The 17,907-nt window shown below is 42.5% G+C and overlaps 1 protein-coding gene across 12 annotated transcripts in view; it reads right to left on the minus strand.

Annotated features, from left to right (window-relative positions):
- The window catches only part of LOC142655814 (ankyrin repeat and fibronectin type-III domain-containing protein 1-like), a 219,469-nt gene that overhangs the window by 38,515 nt on the left and 163,047 nt on the right, over nucleotides 1-17,907 (minus strand). For all 12 annotated transcript variants that reach the window (XM_075830400.1, XM_075830398.1, XM_075830397.1 and 9 more), the window contains 5 exons: nucleotides 6,693-6,894; nucleotides 5,574-5,781; nucleotides 5,159-5,353; nucleotides 4,517-4,630; nucleotides 3,902-3,999 (listed from right to left, as the gene is read on the minus strand). In XM_075830400.1, the coding sequence (XP_075686515.1) occupies nucleotides 3,902-3,999; nucleotides 4,517-4,630; nucleotides 5,159-5,353; nucleotides 5,574-5,781; nucleotides 6,693-6,894 (817 nt within the window). The remainder of the gene's footprint in view (nucleotides 1-3,901; nucleotides 4,000-4,516; nucleotides 4,631-5,158; nucleotides 5,354-5,573; nucleotides 5,782-6,692; nucleotides 6,895-17,907) is intronic.

Below are 17,907 nucleotides of genomic sequence, written 5' to 3' on the forward strand. Positions count from 1 at the left end.
CATGCGAACATCCAGAACGTCACACCTCCCTTATCATCGCTTAGGAACGTTTCCTAAATGGAGAGTAAATCACTGCTGTGAACTAGAACATATGTGCTCATGTCTATGCTGGGGTTTTGCCAGTCACTTTGTCAGTACTTTGTCTGACATACAACCTGCAAACTCCCAGTATAGACACAAAGCTGTGTGGCGATTTGGGGTATCACTGGGGGTGCAGATACAGCTGCCATGCGGTTCTCACAGAGATAAAACAGCTCAGCCCCCCACCGACCAGCCTGTGACCTTGTTAGCGGTAGGGGTTGAACCCTAGAGATAGAAAAGGTGACAGAGCGGAGTCAAAGCTCCTGTTCTCCAATTAGCTATGGAGCTGGTGAGAGGGTTTTGATCTGAGTAGGTGGCGGATGGCCAAGTCCTGATTTATTAGGGTGGGGGTAGGAGTCATGACAGACACTTGTTGGAGACGCTGATCATCGGCTGAATCAAGTGCCTAATATCAGTAGGTGGAAGGGTATAGGGAATTTATAGGGTTTTGTAAGAGATGTAATTAAGAGTTTGGTTATTTCCCATTCCCAGGCCGAGAAACTTGCGTTGTAAATCTGCATTCACCTGCTGCATTGTCTGCGGCCCATCTGCTCTAGCACTGTCTAGCCAGTAGAAGGCTGTGCTACCAGACACGGCGGCTCTGCTGAGAATATGCTGGGGCGGTTTATTATAACCAGTATAATGGATACGGCTTAGTGCAAGACGGTTGTCCCCCATGCACATTTTTGCATATTAGATACAAAGGAAGAAAAACAATAACCTCTGATTAAGTGAGAAATTATGCAGCTGTTGTAAAACTACAACTCCCAGCATGCATTGACAGCCTGCGGCTGCCAGGGTGGCTGAGAGCCCTAGCTTTGTCCAAAAATAGAAAGTCACAAGTTGGAGACCACTTGTCTACATTATTTGCATGCATTGAAATCTAATATATGATAATATAATTTGCAATAGCATTCGAGATATGAAAAACTTTGTATAAGAGACCAGGAATACAATTAATTTTGACACTTTGTAGTACAATCCCTTTTACTAGAAAGAATCCACAGGAACCTGGCAGTAAGTGTTCAATTTCACTGCAGCGCCACCACAGGAGAAATGAAGCATTACGCAGTGCCTATTGAAATCATTGGTCTGTTCATCTAATGCACAGACAGACTGGGTCCTCCAGAGAGAGACACGGTTTGTAGCTGCAACCAGCTGAGGCTTATTGATAGAGCTCCTGAATGAGACACCTCCTCTAATAAGGGTATATTCACATGCTGTCTTTTCAGCCGTATTCCGGGACGTAAACCCCACGAAACACGCCTGAAGATCGGTAGCTAAACGCCTACAAACATCTGCCCATTGAATTCAATGGGAAAAATGGCGTTTGTCAGACGGGGTGTTTTTTTTACGCTGCCATTTTAAAAAATGGCGTGTAAATAAACGCCTCGTAAAAAGAAGGAGCATGTCACTTATTGAGCAGTTTTTGGAGCGGTTTTTCACTGTGTCAATAGAAAAAATGTCAGCTTTAATTGCGGATGAGAATCAGAGGCTGTTTTCTCTGAAAACAGCTCCGTCATTTTCAGCAGTTTTTGATTGTGTGTGTGAACATACCCTAACTCAGAATGCCCTAATGGGGATTTACTTCCTGTGTGGAAGGTTGCTAGGAGGTGAATTGTGAGACTTGTGAGAGGCAGGTTAATGTGCCATCACTGAGTCCTACAGGCCAGTCTATGTAAATTATGCTTAATCCATTGTATAATGAAAAGTTCTGCCACTTTGTAATATACTTTAATATTTTTCATACTCATACTTTTCCTACGGTCATCTATCCGACGAGAGGTAGAGACAGAAAATAAGAGAAGAAGAGGAAAAGGACAAATCTGCAACCAAGACCACAGCACAGCCAAGCACAGACACGGGCAATTTACAGAAAGTATTTCCCCCTAAAATCAAAATCTCAGACTCTGTCACCACATTATAAGTGCCCTATCTCCTATATAAGGGGATCGGCGCTATAATGTAGGTGACAGTAATGCTTTTTATTTAGAAAAACGATCTATTTTAAACCACTTTATGAGCGATTTTTAGCTTTATGCTAATGAGTTTCTTAATGCCCAAATGGCCGTGTTTTTACGTTAGACCAAGTGGGCATTGTACAGAGGAGTGTATGACGCTGACCAATCAGTGAACAATCAGCGACCAATCAGCGTCATGCACTTCTCTCCATTCATTTACACTGCACTAGCAATATAGTTATATCGTTATGTGCAGCTACATACACAAACACTAACATTACTGCAGTGTCCTGATAATGAATATACATGACTACCAGCCTGGACGTGATGTTTATTCAGAATCCTGACACTTCTGAATCTTTTCTGGGAGATTCCAGCAAGGCAAGCGTAATCTCGCGAGATTACGATGTAACCTGTCATTTCAAACGAGATTACGCTTGCCTTGCCGGAATCTCACAGAAAAGATTCAGAAGTGGTCAGGATTCTGAATAAACATCACGTCCTGGCTGGAGGTAATGTATATTCATTATCAGGTACAGTAATGTTAGTGTTTGTGTATGTGGCTGCACATAATGATATAACTATATCGCTAGTGCAGTGTAAATGAATGGAGAGAAGTGCATGACGCAGATTGGTCACTGATTGGTCAGCGTCATACACTCCTCTGTACAACGCCCACTTGGCCTAAAGTAAAACACGCCCACTTGGGCATTAAGAAACTCATTAGCATAAAGCTAAAAATCGCTCATAAAGTGGTTTAAAATAGATCGTTTTTCGAAATAAATAGCACTGCTGTCACCTACATTACAGCGCCGATCTCCTTATATAGGAGATAGGGCACTTATAATGTGGTGACAGAGTCTCTTTTAAGTCCTCAACATTTCCCAAGATATCTTGCGGTCAGTGAATGAGAACATTTTTTATTTTTGAGTTGAGGCTGAAAACCCATACTGACCAACAGCTGATGAGCTTGTTACAATGTATCAGTTATCAGTCTAGACAAATATTCTGTGTGCAAAATACAGCAGCAGCATGCCAATAGCTCTTACCTATACCATTACATTGCAACAAAATTGCAGCTGTGTGAACAGGATAAAATCATAACCTGGCATAAATAAGAACAGCAAGCAGAATTCTTGAAATTGGTAAGGAACTAAAACGAAGTATATTAGAAATTTCAATAACTTCTCATTATACGTATTAAAGGGGTTTTCCCATTATCATTTATCACTTATCCACAGGATAGGTGATAAATGTCTGAACGGTGGGTGTCTGACCGCTAGGACCCCCACCGATCAGACATTTATCACCTGTCCTGTGGATAGGTGATAAATCATGATCATGGGCAAATCTCTTTAGGGTCAATGCACATGATGCGTATTACATGCTTTTTTTCCGTGCTACAAAATCGCAGCGTAATACAGTACCAGCATAGTCAATGAGATTCCAGGTAATCTCATGTCCAGACTGCGGTATTTCTGGGGCGTAAATTGACCTGTGGTGCGTATTTTGGAAACCGCAGCATGTCAATTTATCTCGCAATTTCGCTTGCGAATTCTATCCCTGTACTACAGAAATAAGCCGCAAAACCCACAGCGCATAAAAACACCGCAATTTACGCAGCAAAACTTAACACCGCATTAAAAAAAACGCATCTTCATGTGCGGTTTTTTTCCTGCGAATTTCTTGCTGTTTCCCCCGGTTTTGCTGCATATTTTCTGCAGCAGAATACGCAACGTGTGCATGTAGCCTTAATGTGTTAAAACTAATCAAGGACTGAATATATGTAAACAAAAGCTCAGCAATTAATTTGGGAATACAACACCCATTTTTAGTAACGTTATTAAAAAAACACTTACTGATACGAGACCCCGGATGTTGAACTGCAAGTTCCTTAACTTCTCAATGACTACTTCTCCAACATTTGGTGAGAACGAGGATGACAAACTCCATTCCACTATAGAAGAACATAGAAAAGTGTTATGTACCCCACACACACACACACACACATACACACACACACACACACACACACACACACTTTAGATATAGTTATAATGGGCACACTTTTTTGCCCTAGACAACCACCATTAACCTGCTCGCAATCCCAAACAACTAGGAATATTATATGCTAGCCAGTAATCCACCTGGGATATCTGATTTTAACCCATGAGCACCATAGATATTATTAACCTCTGAACCACCGCTTGCTAAATAAGCAATGTATTGTATAAAGTTTATAAAGTAGCAACAATCGGGGGGGGGGGGGGGGGGGGTTGCAAATTGTCGCTTCGGTTGTGAACACGACGACCTTGGAAACCCCAGTTCCAAAATCCCAGAGGCACAGGTGTAATGTCAGGATGATATGCTTTTTTTATTGTATTACAAACAGTGCCACTCTTCTCCACAGGTCGTATCTGGTATTGCAGCTGTAATATTTTTATTATTAATATTTTGTCTATTAGAGCAGTTACCTTTGTATTTTGTGACAACTGCAGAGTTGACGCTCAGTGGTTCCTGGAATGTAACCTGCAGGGTGGTGCTACTGGTGACGGCTAGGCGTACATTGGTTGGGGGATCCGGCACACCTGTTAAACAGGACAGAAGAAGAAGTTGTTACATGGGTGATTATATTTCTGTATTAAAATTGCTTCACTATAATATATGACTGATCAATAACTTCGTAATCTATTTGGCCTTTACCTAACAAATGCTGACAAATAATTATGACTTCTGATAGAAAGGGGTTTCAGGTATAATAAATACTTTTGCATCTTTCTAATATCCTTTGTGTTTAAATTTTCTCAGTAGTTGTAAACATTTTGTTTGCCGTCAATGAATTGAAACATTCTGGAAACTGATGAGGAATGGAAACACAAGTATATTTTTAGAGATGGTCATTAATGCTGTTTTTGCAGCGTTCAGACAACTGGCCAAAAACGTCCCCATTTGGCATAATGCAAGGTGATCTGGACACTCCAGGCAAAGCTGATAAATATATGCCTAATGCAGAATCTGAGGGGCGGTGTATGAAACAGGGCCCCCTAAGGCCGAGCACCAGGCACCAGTTTTGCCTTGAGTATTCCTTTAAAGGATTGAGTATGAGATGAACTTACGAGCATGCTCAAATCCAGCTTTCATGCGCTTGTAGAGCCGGTATCGCCATTCCCACGATTTCAGCTGCTTTTCTTTTTCAGAACAATCTGCATTTGGGGCCTCATTGACAACTTGTGCAGTGAGGTCGTTTACCCTTTGCTCTGCCTCCCGGACGAGAGTGCACAGATGGAGCGATCTGCTTTCCAAGCTCATAACTACAGAGAGATCAAATCACTACAGTTAATATTGCATATAGTTAAAAAGTGATTGTATAAAATTAGAAGAAATTGAATTTTTATTCCAGAAACAGCGCCACTCTTGTAATCTCAGCCACATTCACTTGAATAAGAATGAATTAAAGGTCAGACATATTTGGTTAGTGTGTGAGGAGGACATGGCCGGCCCTTAGCACGGCAGACATCTCTGTATACTCACAGTGTGGACTTTCCTTTGCTCCAGCTTGCAGCAGTGTCTTTGCAATTGGAGCATTGTTGGTCATAATCGCGATATCCAGAGGAAGGAGCCCCTCACTATTGGGAGTGTTGAGGTCTAGCTCCTCCACACTGTATTGCTTCAATAGTTCTTGCACCCGATCAAGGTCTTGCATTTCAACTGCCTCAAAGAGAGCAGCATTCCCCTGAAACTGCAATGAAGACCATGAATAACATTTCTACATGACTGTATTTGCAGTAGTGCAGCAGGTAAGCATTGCTTTCCAATACTGCTCCCCTAGTGGCAGCTGCAGGCAGACAACATTTTATCATTAGACTCGACTATACAAGAGATCTGTATTTCTATTTCAGATTTTGTCGCAAACTTATCCTTCAGCTTTGCAGATTTCTTTACTAATTTGTAAGGATCCTTTTGTGCAGATGTTTCTAAAGAACATCAATATGCTATTTAACATATAGGCTGGATAAATCCAATTCCTTTTTCCCCACTGCATGTAAAACAAAAAATGAACCAACTTTGTAAATAGTTTTGATTAAAATATCCTACCGTTTGGCGTATACAGCTCCTTTGCGGGCTTATATGTCTTATGCTTGCTAACCAGCAGACACTAGAAGATGAGGCAGATGGAAGGCAGGGTTTGTTTGTAGTCTGCAAACATGGAGAAACATAGGTCTGCATCGGAGCTGTATACACAAAACGGTAGGCTATTTTTAATCAAGAAGTTTCTCTATTTATTTTTTTTTTAAAATCTTAGATGCATTGGAGCACTAAAACAATTGGTTGCAAAAGTCTAGGTACCCTTTAAGCTTGCCGTAGATGTAACTATTAATGTTAACGTTTACGATTAATATTATTCATTATGTCTATAGTACAATTAGTTCCGACTGATGGTGGGAACACTTATGGTTCATGCTTCAAAACTTATCTGTTATTAGTGGTAAACACATTGAGCCAATGGTCTCTATGGGTTAATGTAAAGGCTAAATATTTCCTGGATATGAACAATTTCCCAGTAGTGTAATTTGTGATTTGTAAATTACTTTGAGCATCTCAGTTAGGACAATAGATTTGCAGTGATGGGTTCATATACTGTGGACATACAAGACATGATTTCCGCAGCCTCTCCTTTTCATTCCGCGCTGCCAAGCTACTTTCATCAAAAGATGTGTAGTTGACTCTGAACTTCCCAGACAGGTTTCTGTAGAGTCTCTTGGCGGCATTGGGCGATGAGGGGCCCGACGGCTTCTTAGTCTGTCCCATCTGGATGTCCCTCATCTGCTGCATCATTTTTGGTGAGGACGACCTAAGTGAGAGAAAGATTGAAGAGTAAAAGAACACACTGCACTCAAGGACTGACCCTTTAAGACAGACCACCACTAAATGAGTAAGGATTCTTTCAAAAATAGAAGTGTTAATAGTTTTTTTTGTTTTTTTTAATCAATTCACGAATTGAAAAGTCAATGAACAAAAGAGAAATCTAAATTAAATCAATATTTGGTGTGACCACCCTTTGCCTTGAAAACAGAATCAATTCTTCTAGGTACAATTGCACAGTTTTTGAAGGAACTCGGCAGGGAGGATGTTCCGAACATCTTGGAGAACTAACCACAGATCTTCTGTGGATGTCGCTTCCTCAAATCCTTCCTTCTCTATATGTAATCCCAGACAGACTCGATGTTGAGATCAGGGCTCCGTGGGGGCCATATCGTTACTTCCAGGGCTCCTTGTTCTTCTTTACGCTGAAGATCTTAATGACATTTGCTGTATGTTTGCGGTCGCGTGTATGTGCAGAATAAATTTGGTGCCAATCAGAAGCCTCCCTGATGGCATTGTATGATGGATAAGTGCTCTTGCACACGACCGAGATCAGGCCCTGAAACACGGTCTGAGTGTTGGCTGGATTTCCCGGCCCGACCACGGTACAGGTGAACGGGACTCCTGGCATCATAGACGTTTTAGGATTCTAGGAGTCCCTCCCTCCCCACGGAACTGCTGTTCCATACTGAACAAAATGATACAGTACAGAACACCAGCTCCACGGGGAGGCAGGGACTCCTGGCATCATAAAATGTCTATGCCAGGAGTCCTGTTCACCTGTACCGTGGTCGAGCCTGGAAATCCAGCCGACACTATTTTTCACGGCCCGATCTCGGTCGTGTGCAAGAGGGGTAACTTTATGCCTGTATTTTTCCAGCATTGAGGACACCTTTAATCCTGACCAAATTCTCAACTCCATTTGCTGAAATGCAGCCCTAAACTTGCAGGGAACCTCCACCATGCTTCACTATCGCCTGCAGACACTCATTATCGTCCCGCTCTCAAGCGAACAAACAAACTACCTTCTGTTACAGTCAAATATTTCACATTTTGACTCAGTCCAGAGCACCTGCTGGCATTTTTCTGCACACCCCGTACCTGTTTTTGTGCATAGTTGAGTCGCTTGGCCTTCTTTCCACGTCGAAGGTATGGCTTTTTGGCCGCAATTCTTCCTTGAAGACCACTTCTGGTCATATTTTTTCTGAACAGTAGATGGGTGTACCTGGTTCGCACTGGTTTTTGCCAGTTTTGAGCTGCTGAACATCTTCAGATTTCGAAGGGAAACATGAGGTTTCCTTGGCCCACCCCTGTGTGTACGGTCCTCAACATTGCCCGTTTCTTTGTGCTTCTTCAAAAGAGCTCGAACAGCACATCTTAAAACCCCAGTCTGCTTTGAAATCTTTGCCTGGGAGAGACCTTGCTGATGCAGTATAACTACCTTGTGTCTTGTTGCTGTGCTCAGTCTTGCCATGGTGGATCTGTGACATGAAACAGTCTTCTACAACCTCACCTTTGTAGCAGAGTTTGGCTGTCCCTCACCTGGTTTTAAACCTCCTACACAGCAGTTTCTGTTACAGTTAAAGACTGCGTTTTAACCTACATATGAAAATGATGATTATTATCACCTCTTTAAGATAAATGGTTCATCATACGCCTGACTATAATCCTACAAGATCCACTACTTTGTGCACATGACCTAGAAGAATTGATGCTGTTTTGAAGGCAAATGGTGGTCACACCAAATATTGATTTGATTTAGATTTATCCTCTGTTTATTCAATGTATTTTGTTAATTGATAAAAAAAAAAAAAGAAGAAATATTAACACTATTTCTTAAAGAAGGTCTGTGCCCGGTGACCATCGATTGCTAGATTGAAGGTGTCACAGTGATTCAGAGATCTCCTTAGGCCGGTCGCCGGAATCTCCCATTCACTGTATAGGGAATGTATTGCGCATGCATGGCACAGGGCACAGACACTCACTAATGATATCTTCTTAGTGACATCAGACTGTGTGTGAACGCTTCTTTTCTTCAACCCCCCACCCCCTTCTCCATGCTTTACACCGTAGCTCTGCCTTTTCTGATTGGCTGCTGTGTATGAGCACAAGGCCTGCACAAATAACCTGGGAAGCCAATGCATGAAGAACTGATCTCCTATGCAGACTAAAGATAAACTACAAGCTACAAAATCGCCATTGAGTAAAGAAATCCGGATACATGTCAGCTTTAATATATGGGCATTTGTACCTGAATACACTTGGCTTTATGTTAATCTTTGATCTAAAAGAAAAAACTATTTTGAAGCCCAGGAAGAGCTTCATTACAAAGAATTTGTTTCACAAACTTGAGACAGATGTATACACAATTAGGAAATTCTTTCTACATGTGGCGCAGTGAGATGACCTCATGAACACATTTATTACACAGCAGTGTCACAACACATCTTATTCTTTCTAGAAATGTTATGGTAACGCTGGCACCCCTTAATCTGATACCCCTCTTTGATTTACAGTAGCAGACGGGGTAACATGTTTTTTTAATTTGTTAACTGTCTTCGTGCCAGACTAGGTGCGGAGTGGTCTGTCAGACTGTCTGGCTCGGGTAAGACTAGGGGGAGTTAATAACTCAAACATATCCCAATAAGAACTCGCGTCCCTGTGCAAGAATTTGTTCTGGAGACGGTGCCACTTCAAACCATTTAAATACGGCACTGGGGAGACGTGTAAGAATTCCAGTGACGTCTCCATAGGAAACAAGTCTATAATGTGGCCTATACTCGACTTAATGAGGTAGGGCTGCCCGCCTAGGGGGTCTGCTACATAAGTCTATACCAGGCTGCCACTTATAAGCCATCACCCTAGTGGCCCCTGCTGAGGATCAGCACTATATAAAGCATCCAATAATGCCGTTTTACATTGACCATGCTAATTGTAGAAGCCATGCCCAGTCTGGGGAACAGGTGGCGAATAATCTGGCTAATTGCTGTATACTTTAGTGCTCAAATTGCCTTTCTATGGATGTCCTTTTCCAATAGAGCTTGGCTAATTCCCCCTCTCAGACATTGGCTGCTGTCTTGTTCTATAGCCTGGCTATTTCCTACACCCCTCCCTTCTCTTCGCTCATGGACATTACAAGTTCATGCTAAATATGGCTACTTTCATTCTCCAGAGTGAAACTTGAACCTCGGCACCAGGCTGACTGGAATCGGCACAGGATCGGGGTTACGAGGACCATGCATTCCCAGATTATACACTCCCCTGGCCCGGCTTGTAGCACTGCGGGCCCTTTCAGGACTTCCAAGGTCTTTTTCCATCACAAAATGTAATTCCATAGCTAAAGTATATATATACTAAATGAACTGAATGATCCGGGCCCTCAGATAATGGCCGTCAGACCCCAGTTCAAGGCCACTGCATTACGCATTACTACTAGTACACAAATAACACTGCCCACACATATATCATTAACCTGTTTATACTAGTACATAGTAATGATGCTATAGGTGGTGGAACGGAGACACCTATTCAAGGGTCATATGTGGTTGTACAGATATTTGTGTGTACAGTCTGGACACACACAATACCAGATAGGATTGACTCACGTACAGAGGAATAATGCTGACAATTCACACAAAAAAGTAGTCCAATTGCTCACTATTTTCAAGATCTCGGTTTGAGGTCAGTGAATAGAAACATTCAATGTTTAAATCCAGAAGCTGAGACTCCACCCGTATCATGCCCAACTGACACAATCGCAAAGATCATTACAACATATTAACAAGGACGGTTTATTGTCAACCTCTGGATGTAAGAATGTTTCCATTCACTGAGAGCGAGCATTGATTTTGAACATGGTGACGACTTGAAGAACCTTAACCCCTAGGTGCACCAGGACACAACTGTACATCGTGGCAGGTTACTTCACGCACCACGACGTACAGTTACTGCGCGGTTCCCAGTGCACAGTCGGTGACTGTGTGCACCGGGAACCGGGTGGTCAGCTGTCTCCGACAGCTGACACTCCACACGTTCCAACCAGCGGTCCTTTGCCGCTGATTTCAGCAATTAACCCCTTAAATACAGTGATCGATTGTGATCGCCGCATTTTAGGTGTTTCTAGCACATCGGCAGACCGCACGATGAAATCGCTAAGTTTGCCGATGGCTGGCATGGTAACCGGAGGCCAAACAATGGCCTCCGTGTCTGCCATGAACAGAAGCCTCTCAGGACTAGCCTCCGGCTGGTCCCGATAGGCTCCCTGTCAGAGTGACAAGTCACTGAGTTGTGACCGTGTGCATCGGGAACTGGGAGGTCAGTAGGCCATACTCAATAATTATGAGTAAGGCCCACTAAAAAGTTCTTCTTTGATGCCTAAAAGGAGAAGTACCAAAAGCCTTTTGTAAAAACTATTTTTAATACTGTTGTCCCCATGACAACACTTCCTGTCTGGTTCTTTGTCAGGTCAGTGTTGCCGCAGGGAGACAGTATGGTTATAAAAGTCACCATCCACATCAATCTCCACATCCTATCTAGCATAACTAGTGCCTGTTAGAATATTGTCTAGAGATCTGTGGGTGAAACATTTATATACATGTGCATTTTCCAAACAGTCGGCTCTCTATGGACATTAGAGAGCACTAGATCATTTAGAGTGCCTATACAGATAAGTCGCATACACCTATACAACGCTGCCCTGCAATCCTTGAGATCACATCTCGGGGACTACGTTTCACCCAGTGAATACTGGAAAGACTTACACGTGTTCTGTTATATTAGTATGAACTGCAGAGGACACATTTTATAAGGATCCATAGTTTGCAGGGTGTATATTGTGTATATATATTATAGTAGCCAATTACACATCAAATATTCCACATCTAAAAATCAGGAACACCGAATAGTAATTTCTGAAAAAGGTGGAGATGTAAGAACAGTAAGTAAGTAGCAGAGCTGATCTCGAATCTTGGGATAGTAATGGGATGAAGGAGGCGGTTATAGGTGTTTCTATGGTGATGGGAGCTGCTGGAGCGGCTGATTAACATATGACAATGCTGCTGGGAATTTACATGGATGCAATGTTACGGGGGCACCGAGTGGAGGCCAGAGTCTGACCCCATATGAAATGGTAAATAACTCATTAGAGTATCTGTCCTGCATGCCTTTAGGATGTCAAACCTATTTAAGGAAACAGAATATGATGGCAAATATCTATTTTCTCTGATGAGGTAGTAATCATGCCCTTAACTCTTCCTGAACCAAGGATTGGTTTTGGTGCTTGTCAACCTATACCAGCACCATGCCAAAAGAGGCTTTCCAGGTTTTAACATTGATGACCTTTATTTAGGATGGACCATTAAGATGTGTGCTCAGGGGATGTGATCCCTGAGGTGCCCACGATCAGAAGAACGAAGGGGGTCACAGAACTTACCTTCACTGCAGAACCTGACGCAGTGCTGTTTATGTGAATGCAGCTATGTCTGGTACTGCAGCTCAACACAATTTAAGCGAATGGGGCAGATATGTAACTGAGCTACAGTACCAGACACAAACGTATGGATAGGAGTGTAGTGGCCGCGGCAGTCACTGAGGGGATCAGACACCCACCATGCACACATCAATGGCCAATTATAGGACACTCAATGTTAAAAGGCATAATTCAGGGGTGTTCTTTAAATCCTTGTGTCATGCTCTGCCCTCTCTGGTCCTGTGTTAGGCAGAACACAGTATCAGTTTTTCCCAAAGTGCTCCTTTAAATACTACCTAGTGAGAAGTGAACTTTAAGTTTATGGATCCACACTTTCCCCAGTCTCACAAGTCCGCTGCATTGGGATAACCTTTGATGCCGCCCTATTCTTCAAACCGCACATCCAAGCCCTTACCACCTTCTGCCACCAATTCTCGTATCCAGTCTTTCCTCAACCTAAAGAAAAATGCTTGTACATGCCCTCATCATCTCCCACCTAGACTACTACTACATCCTTCTCTGTGGCCTCCCATCTAACACTCAACTCTGCTGCCTGGTTATTCTACACTCCGCCAGTCCCTTTATTGGCTATTGCCCAGCGATTTCAGCTAAAAAAAAATAAATGTAACAATGACAAACAAGGCTGTCCACAACCTATACCCTCCATGTGTCTCTGCCATAATCTCAAGATACCTCCCCACACATAATGACTGCTCTCCATGAGACCTTTTTTTCCACTGCTCCTCACATCGTCTCCAGGATTTCTCCCATGCAACCCCCATACTCTGGAACTCGCTACTCCAACACATCAAACTTTCTCCTCCTATCCAAACCTTCAAAAGCAACCTGAAAAACCACCTCTCCAGAAAAGCTTACAACCTGGAAGGACCTTGTTGCCACTACTCTACCGGATGACCAGCTTAACCCCAACCTACCGTCTTCCCCCCTTCCCTTGTAGATTGTAAGCCCTCGCGGACAGGGTCCTCTCCTTCTGTGTTAGTCTGTAATTTATTACATTCATGTTTATTGTAATTATTGTTTTATGTTATGTACTTAACCCTTTTTTTATATGTGCAGTGCCCTTGAATTAATGCCGCTTTAAAATATATAATAATAATAATAATAATAATAATAATATCAAATGTTTTCCTGTCCTGTCCCAGATATTAAATATTTTCCTAATCATTAGAGTAAGGTCAGAGTATGAGCCAAAATGAACCACAGCGACACAATCTGTTCCTTCGCTGCAGACAACTCGAGTAACATATTTCTATTGATAATAAGAAATATTCCGAGACTCAGGAAGGACGGCATATTGTCATTTACATAAAGACAAAACTTTCCAAGTCCATCCGCAAGTAAGCCAAATATGGACACAGGACTCAACAATGGAGGGGCGTAACTAAAATTCATAGGTCCCCATAGCAAAGTCCAATATGGGCTCCAACCTTTTTGACAGTAAAATGAAATGTGGTAATACAGTCAGCAGCATCACTACTTGTATAGTGTCATATTAGATCTTCTGCACACAGGAGAAACCACAAAGTAAAGATCGACAACAGAAAGGTACCAGGTTTTCTGCACAATAAGGTATGATGTTCTTACACCGAAGTGGGGCAAACCCCCACAGTCAGTAGACCCCTAAGTAGCTGTTATGTCTATTGTTATAACCATGCTACAAGTTGTAGTCATTATATGAAAGGACCAGTAAACCATATAGTCATCTATAACTCAACTAGAGTGCTCAATATAAATCAGTTTCCAGTCTTGCAGGTTTCATGCAAAACTATTTTTACTTGCCTTTATATAGAACTAAGCTTGTTCTAGAACCCACAAAGAAAGATTTCATACAATCGAATAGCTGCCAATCTTCAATGCAGGGTCAAATATGAGTAAAGACCCTTTTACATGGGCCGTTGATTGGGCAGACGAGCACTCGTATGAACTCTCGTTCCCGATCATTGGCCCGTGTAATGATCATTCATCCATATATAGCTACGATAACCGCTCCAGGTAAACGGAGCAAACAAGAGCCGGTCGACAGGCCATTAGCATCGATCAGCGATCGTTACTGGGCAGTACTGCCCGTGTAAAACCACTTTTAGTGTCAATGTAGTACATGACAATACTTTTAATCTAGTAGCTAATGTAGATGTAATTACTATGCAAATCGTGGCCATTAGGAGTGCACAGCGGTGTCAAAACAGAGATCCACAGTAATACTGAATATAGAAAGCCATGTCATATTATGGTGGGTATATGGAAAGATGAGCTTTACAAGAGGTCATTGTATCTGATGCCAAGTATGACATGGAGAACAAGATCAGGTCCCTAGATGACAAAGATCAACCATATACTATACTGGTACCAAGTACAATCAGTCTCATCTATCATTGTTGGGAACAGTAGGGAAAGTTACCAGCAGATTGCAGAGTTGGGTAGGAAGGATTTGAAAGATTGGACAACGCTGTCCCAAGTCTTGGACAGCTCCTGGTTCTCTTCTCCAAGAAAGAAATACAGAAGTTAGGGACACCAGGACCCTCACACGCTTCTGATCCCTCAAGCAAGACGGTGGGGTACCATATAAGCTGCTCTGGTAGCCACCATCTCACTTCATCATGGGTGGTTTGAAACTGTGGTGGCTTTCCCTCCCTACAGCCATCACTCAAAGAACCCTTGCAGATATTCCAAACCTCAACATAGTGGACCTGGATCAACTCTATGGACTCTGCAGAACAATTTGAATCCAAATGAAATGAGCCCTTCTGTGGGTCACGCACATTGGTCAGTACCCAGTTTGGCGTCACTTAGTTGTCCTTTTCTCTCAAGGTTACTTTGGTACCACAGACCATTGATGTGTCCATGTCTAGGTTTCGATGAAGAATAGAAGGCAATGCTGATCTAGTTCTAGTTTCTTTAACATTTTGTATACACCCTCACCATTGTCCCTCTGGGAGCCTGCAGGGTACTTACGTAAGCTATAACCATCCCGATCACTTTGTCTGCCTTTTGGATTTTCATAATCACATCAACCTCCACCCTCTCAGTACCTTGTCAGCTCAATAGCAATATTCATGATGATTCAAGGACATTATACTGAATTTCACCGGAACGCTTTTATAATCCCATTAATACTCAAGCACAATCATAATAACCTGCTCCACCAACCTTCTCATTCTCTTGTAACATCGCAAAGAACTGATGGTTAACTGCTTGTGTGTCACACCGGTAGGTAGACTCTGTACTGGAGTATCATCCTATTCAATATACACCGATCTCTAATACATGTCAAAAGTTTTCATTCTAGCCATTGTTCATTTTAGTCTAGAAATGGCCGAGTAAAACATCAGAACATATCTCCGGAGCTTCCCTGTAGTTAGTCCTATGCTTTCTATACACCGGACTTTTTCCATTTCACAGCAATTAGCAATATGATAAAAATAACTATATACACTATTCCTGTAGAAGAAAGATAATCAACCACACAATATTAAACCCCACGCAGACCAAAATTTGTGCACCCAAAAAGCTGCTAATATTAACTAGATATCAGCCAATCATACCATGGATTATCTTGCTACATTCCCAGAATGCCATTGTCTGTTATGTCCCTACCTACAGCAGGCAAATGTTTACCTTGTCCATGGCTGGAGCCCACACTAAAAAGGGATTAAAGTGCAGAGGCATAATACACGAAAATAGAGACTGACAGTGCAGGAGAGGCAAAGAAGCACATGCTGAGAGTTGTAGTCTCGCAACAGCTAAAGAACCACAGGCTCCAGACCACAGCTTTAGAGCAGTGTTGTATTCTGTGACGCCATGCCGTTATTATAGCCCACAGCTTGTCTTTATACACAGTTGTTTTTATGGGCTCTCCCATTCATCACTGCAGAGTGTGTGGTCATTTGTCATTGTGCAATAGTGAGGGTGGTACTACCGTAGAGTAAGTTTACATATGACCAGGGAATTGGCCTCTGGACTGTTTTTCACAGAATAGAGGAAACCTGTTGTCATGGGCAATGTAATATCCTAAAAAATTACACGGTTAACAACACGCTATGTATTGAAGGGAGGACGGGCCATGAGCGCCCCCTACTGCCCTGCTTGCAATTTTGCGCAATATAACAATAAAGGGACAATACTGTTGAATATAACGAAACTGGTGTCTTTCCCAGGAATTGGGTATTTCAGTTATTTTGCCCAGAATATCCCTGAAAAAGGGGAAACAGTCCGGACTCCTAGAAGAGCAGGCAAGTCCCCGGAGTGCCCTGCGACCTGACAAAAAATGTAACTATTTTTGTTCCCACAGTCAACGTCCTGACACCGGGGCCGAGAGTAAAAAGGTCGGGGAGAGGTGACTGCATTCTGGTATAGGCTCTGTATTGTTATTTAGGAGACCTGGTCTGGGGTCTATATTTATTTAGTTGGTTCTGTTCTGGGGTCCATGTTTGCTTAGGGGGGGTCTTGAGTCTATGTTTTTAGGTCTGGGGTCTATATTAATTTTGGGGTGTGATGAAGGGGGTCATATGCACAACTTGTGATTCACACGTAGGTTGTGTACTGGAGATCCAACTAGATTTTTTGATTATAAAGTAGAAACACCCAATATCTGTCACTGGAAATATTGTAACCACTCATGACCTAAATTACGACTTTAGTTACAATTGTGCCAGGTGTGGGAACAAGTGCTCTTGATGCCCAAGGCAGTACTTTCAAAACGCACCCCTTCTCCCTCAGCAGCTCGGTCACAGCGTCCATCGGATTGCCTAAAGGCAGAAATTTATTTTTTTTCTTACTCCATAAATTTTGACACCTCCCCCACGTCAGTGGCGCCCTGGGTGGCCGCTTACTTGGCACAAGTGACCCTTTGATATAAGTTAACGAGGACCAAAGCAAGGTAAGAAAAGTTGTGAAACTTGAGGGCTTATGTTACGCCGATTGGTAATACAGAACCTAAATACGGCCATCGGCCCATACTGTACCCTCTTGTTTCTACAATTTTATACACTGATCTTTTTACCCATGGGTCCAGATGAGGAAAACCATTTAGGCATGTTCCCTTACATGTGGTATTGTGGAGGTTTTCTCTCCTAGAAGCATTGTTTGTAGAGGAGAATACAGTGTCTCATGAAGGAACCATGTGGTGGCACACAGAGTGCCGATGATCCCTTAATACAGGCCCATAGCACAAAAACCTCTCTATAAATATGGCACATAGGCCTGTGAAATGGTGCAAATGTTAAGCTGTATTACCTTGCATCAGAAATTTGTGATTGTGGATGATAATATTACGTTTATTTACAGAGAGTCAAAGGGCCGGGAGTTGTATAATAAGATGACAGAGGCCGGGTAAACTGAGGTACGGATGACAGCACAGGCAACGCTAATGTGCACATAACCTAGTTTTAATGAGGAGATTGTACACGTACTAGAAACCCTATGCATATTTGTAGTTTACTAAATGACCTTAGTCTTAAGTTCACATGTACATGTTCATGGCCCTGTGCACACTACACAATGGTTCTGCTGCTCCAA

Source organism: Rhinoderma darwinii, chromosome 6, assembly GCF_050947455.1.
Source record: "Rhinoderma darwinii isolate aRhiDar2 chromosome 6, aRhiDar2.hap1, whole genome shotgun sequence".
Lineage (NCBI taxonomy): Eukaryota > Metazoa > Chordata > Amphibia > Anura > Rhinodermatidae > Rhinoderma > Rhinoderma darwinii.